Genomic DNA, 4,416 nt, shown 5'->3' on the forward strand with positions numbered 1-4,416 from the left:
CATAGCTCCAACCTAGGTTAGGGGGTCGTTAGACCGCCACTTATTTACTAAGCGTTGATTCTCTCCCGGCCAAGCAACCAAAGCCGAGGACCTAGGTGGGAATCGTGAAATAAAAGAAAGAGAAGGGGAAGAAACGGGGTGGAGTAGTTGGTTAACTCGTCAGGCTCATGATCTGAAGATTGCAGGTTCGAATCATGCCCCCGCCATGTCTTGATTTCTAAAAGTCTGAACTGGAACCCTAGTTTCCATCAAGCAGAAGCAAGACGGGCCATCTTGAGGGCGAGGCTTTCTCATTTTGCCGCGTATCGTGAGTGACCGACTTACGGTTGGCGAGATATCGTTTGTTCTCTTCTTTCTTTTATGAAGTAAAATAAATAAACAATATCATGCTCAACTATCTGCAGTCCCGTCTCTTCGAAATAGCCGCAAAACTGTCTTTTTTCCTAAGGGACACTTTCCAAGGGGTGGAATTCGTGTTTTTTACTTTTTTAGGGGGTTTAGAAATCGAGTTTCTTCGATTTCTAATCAATATTCTTATTTTGGTTGTGTCTTTATCTGCGGGGGACGTCGCGACATGCGATGGGGTGGGAGGTGTGGACGGACTTCCTTCACCGCCAGTTGTGGGCATTCGGGTAGCGCCGGAGGTTTGGGAGTTGCCCCCCGCTGCGCCGGAGGTTTGGGAGTTGCCCCCCGCTGCGCCGGAGGTTTGGGAGTTGCCCCCCGCTGCGCCGGAGGTTTGGGAGTTGCCCCCCGCTGCGCCGGAGGTTTGGGAGTTGCCCCCCGCTGCGCCGGAGGTTTGGGAGTTGCCCCCCGCTGCGCCGGAGGTTTGGGAGTTGCCCCCCGCTGCGCCGGAGATTCCGGTATTAGCGCAGCCACTTATACCGGACCTCCAAAGGCAGGACGAGCTGTACCGGCGGTTCTTGGTCAATACGTTAGGGGAGAATCCAACCCTACGTAGAATTACCGAGACAGTCTCGGTACAAAGCCAAATGGAAGGGTTAATGGAAGCTGCATTAATTCATTTGGGATTCAATCCGACGAGTGCGCCGGAGGTTTGGGAGTTTACCCCCACTGCGCTGGAGATTCCGGTATTAGCGCAACCACTTATACCGGACCTCCAAAGGCATGACGAGCTGTACCGGCGGTTCTTGGTCAATACGTTAGGGGAGAATCCAACCCTACATAGAATTACCGAGACTGTCTCGGTACAAAGACAAATGGAAGGGTTAATAGAAGCTGCATTAATTCATTTGGGATTCAATCCGACGAGTATCGTTTCGAACCGCCATCGAATTCACGACATACTTTTTTATCCGCAAGGTAGGGCACTCTCCTTGCGGCAGTACCGCTCACATCTATGCAGTATATACAGGTTGGGTACTCGAGACACACGGGCGCTCCAACGTATTCTGACGGCGGTAAGAAATTCTGATCTCTTCCTATAGCCATAGATCAGAGTAGAGGTGGGTAGCGACACTGGGTGGACGGTCTTTCTGCCCTTAAGTGGTAGAGTGCAGCCTGCCTGCGTAACGTTTGTGACTCAGTGCTTCATACGGGGAAAATGAAAAGTGAATTAGTTCGGATCCTCCCACATCACATGTTCAATCTTCTTTTAGCGGTTTCCCCAGAGATCTTTATCATTAATGCAACCTCCATTTTTCTCATTCATGGAGTTTTATTTAGTATCTCTAAGAAATATGATTATCCACCGTTAGTCAGTAATGTGGGTTGGCTTGGATTACTTAGTGTTTCGCGCCTAGGAGGGCTGCGCGCTTTGGGTTGCGGAGGAGCGAAGCAGCTCGAACGAATGAATGTGAGAGGAGCGAAAAAAGCCCAGCTCCCTAACCTAATGCGGCACCGGGTTCGGACCGCAGGGAACCGTAGCATGGGAGGATGTCTAATCCTTTTGCAGCCGCAAGGCTGGCTAATCGTACGCAGCTGGCTCGAATACCCCAGGTTCTGGAAGGCACATGAGTCCGAACGCTATGTTGAATGTGCGACCGACACTACACTACGTAGGTACCTGTGCAGGTGAGGCGTCGGTCGGTCCTAGAAACGGCGGCAGCGGCGCGAGGAGTTAACGACCGGACGTGCTGCAACCTAGGGATCACCAGGCAGCTCTTTCGCTCTATAGGGATCGGGAGGGCATAGCACAATTCTTCTTGGAGGAGGGTTGGTTTGCCCGGGTGACTGATCCTGCCATAATGTACTCCTACCTACACCCACCGGCAACCGAAGTCGAGCATACATACGACGATCTTCATGCGTGATTAGCCGGGAGGAAAGAAAGGGCGGTAGATGATAATGAAAAAAGGCGTCGCGTCTGGACGGGCGGAATGGATGAGCGAAAGGTGCCATGGAGTGAGGAATACCCCGAGTCTCATGTAAGACAACTAAATGCACCTCGAGGTGCTGCCGAGGAACTGGGGGACCTTCTCGAGCACAGGATAGGCAATTGAGAGATAGAGCTAGCCTATTCGTTATGGGGAATCCATGAAAAGAATAGAGCTTACCTCCGGCACCTGGCTTTCTCCGGCGCATATTAGCTTAGCTGCGCTTAATAGGCCGGCTTCCTCTCTGGCGGCCACTTACCTTACCCACGCTACACTCCCACTCCAAGCTACGCCTGCTGAGCAAGATGCATTGCGATTTCCTCTTCTGTGGACGCACCTGAATATTCTCCAGGACGAGAAGATAAATACTTTTTTGGCGGGCTTTCTCTCGTAAAGCCAAAAACGCCCCAAGACAAGGGGGAAAGGAACATAATCAATAGAACCTGGCTGAGTAGTGACTCCCATTCCTAACCTATTTCAAAAAGGTTCGCTCATGCTGGAGGGAGCATCCCCACTTAGTGATCGGTCTGTTAGTTCGCGCAAATCCGAATAAGTTATCACGAACGAGCCACATGCAGGGAAACTTGCACGTGTGGTTCTGGTCGGGCTTTCCTGAGGTATCTAATAACCTTGCTTCTGCTCGCCGCTGGCGCACTTCTCCTAACTATTGCCCATTTATTCCAGAATAATCTTTTTAGGAGGGACAATTTTACATATTTCTGCCAAATCCTTCTATTATTAAGTATGGCTGGTACCATTTCGATGTGTTTCGATTCTTCCGAACAAGAGAGGTTTGATGCTTTTGAATTCATTGTATTAATTCCACTTCCTACTCGCAATATGCTCTTTATGATCTCGACTCATGATTCAATTGCCATGTATTTAGCTATTGAGCCTCAAAGTTTATGTTTTTATGTGATGGCAGCATAAAAAAGAAAGTCTGAATTTTCCACGGAAGCCGGCTCGAAATATTTGATCTTAGGTGCATTTTCCTCTGGAATCTTACTGTTTGGGTACGACCGGACAACTACCGATATCTAAAAATATCCTTTCTTAGCTTAGAATGTTGTTGTTAAATATATATCGTAAACTATCGGATCGGGTATTACTTAGATGTTAAACTTGCAGACCTCATTGGTGATCTTACGGGGGGAACGAAATATATAAGAATATATAGACTTGTAGAGACCCTCTATGTAGTTGTCTATCTGAGGCGATCGATCTACATCTTTCCTCAAAGCCCTGGGGCTGTGTCTCGATCTCCTACGTGCGAAATCTGAGGGACTAGTTCCTATGGAGATTCCCCTTGGTCTAATTCCACGCCTTATGACGAAAGGAGAGTCGGCGTGGCGTAAAGTGAAGATTGAGGGAAATAGAGATAAATTCCCTTCTGGGGTATTCCGAAGGTGTAACCTAGGCAACGAAAGAAAAAGGGGCCCGAGACTTCAACTAGAGGAGCGACCAGTTGTTTCACCAAACCCCAACCCAGCTTCACGCGTTCTCCAGGTCTGAAGGGATCCAGTGCCCAACTACCGACTCCTTCCGGAATTGCGTTATCGCAGCCGAGCCAAGAAGGGCCGTTAGTGGACACCTACCACTTTTCACCGGTTAGAGAGGCCCTCTTTAATACATTAAGAAAAGATGTTCACAGTGGCTAGAAAGACTCGTTCATAGGAACTTAGACCGCCTACGCGCTGGTAAACGAAAACCACCTCGACCAGATCAGAGTAAACACCAATGTCGAATCAGGCCGCCCCTTGCCTTGAAAGAATTCACAGGTGGCCACCATAAAAAATTCAATCAATAAGGGGAGATCTGCTGCTTACTGCTCACGGAAACATCCGACCTATACTATAGTCAAGTCGTCCACCTATCTTTCTGATCTCTCTTCCTTCTATTTATCAGATTTTTGGCTTTGACCAATTCAAGGTGAAAAATTGGCTAAAGCTAAAAAAGGGGAAGAGAGGATAGCTTTGTGGTACGCTCACTTCTGCATTTTTTTTAGGTTATCGAGATTATCAATCGCTCTTTTTAGTGGGGAGGAATAGTGCGTGAATGGTGGTTCTCAGACGAGGGAATCGTT

At 48.7% G+C, this 4,416-nt stretch overlaps 1 protein-coding gene across 1 annotated transcript; it reads left to right on the plus strand.

Annotated features, from left to right (window-relative positions):
• The first annotated feature begins 234 nt into the window (after positions 1–234).
• On the plus strand, positions 235–2,872 carry LOC105852955 (uncharacterized). Its single transcript, XM_073365816.1, has 2 exons — positions 235–644; positions 795–2,872. Exons 1-2 carry the CDS (start codon positions 387–389, stop codon positions 1,443–1,445), a joined length of 909 nt encoding a protein of 302 aa, XP_073221917.1. The 5' UTR covers positions 235–386; the 3' UTR covers positions 1,446–2,872.
• Positions 2,873–4,416: the final 1,544 nt, after the last annotated feature.

Source organism: Cicer arietinum, chromosome 3 (assembly GCF_000331145.2).
Source record: "Cicer arietinum cultivar CDC Frontier isolate Library 1 chromosome 3, Cicar.CDCFrontier_v2.0, whole genome shotgun sequence".
NCBI lineage: Eukaryota > Viridiplantae > Streptophyta > Magnoliopsida > Fabales > Fabaceae > Cicer > Cicer arietinum.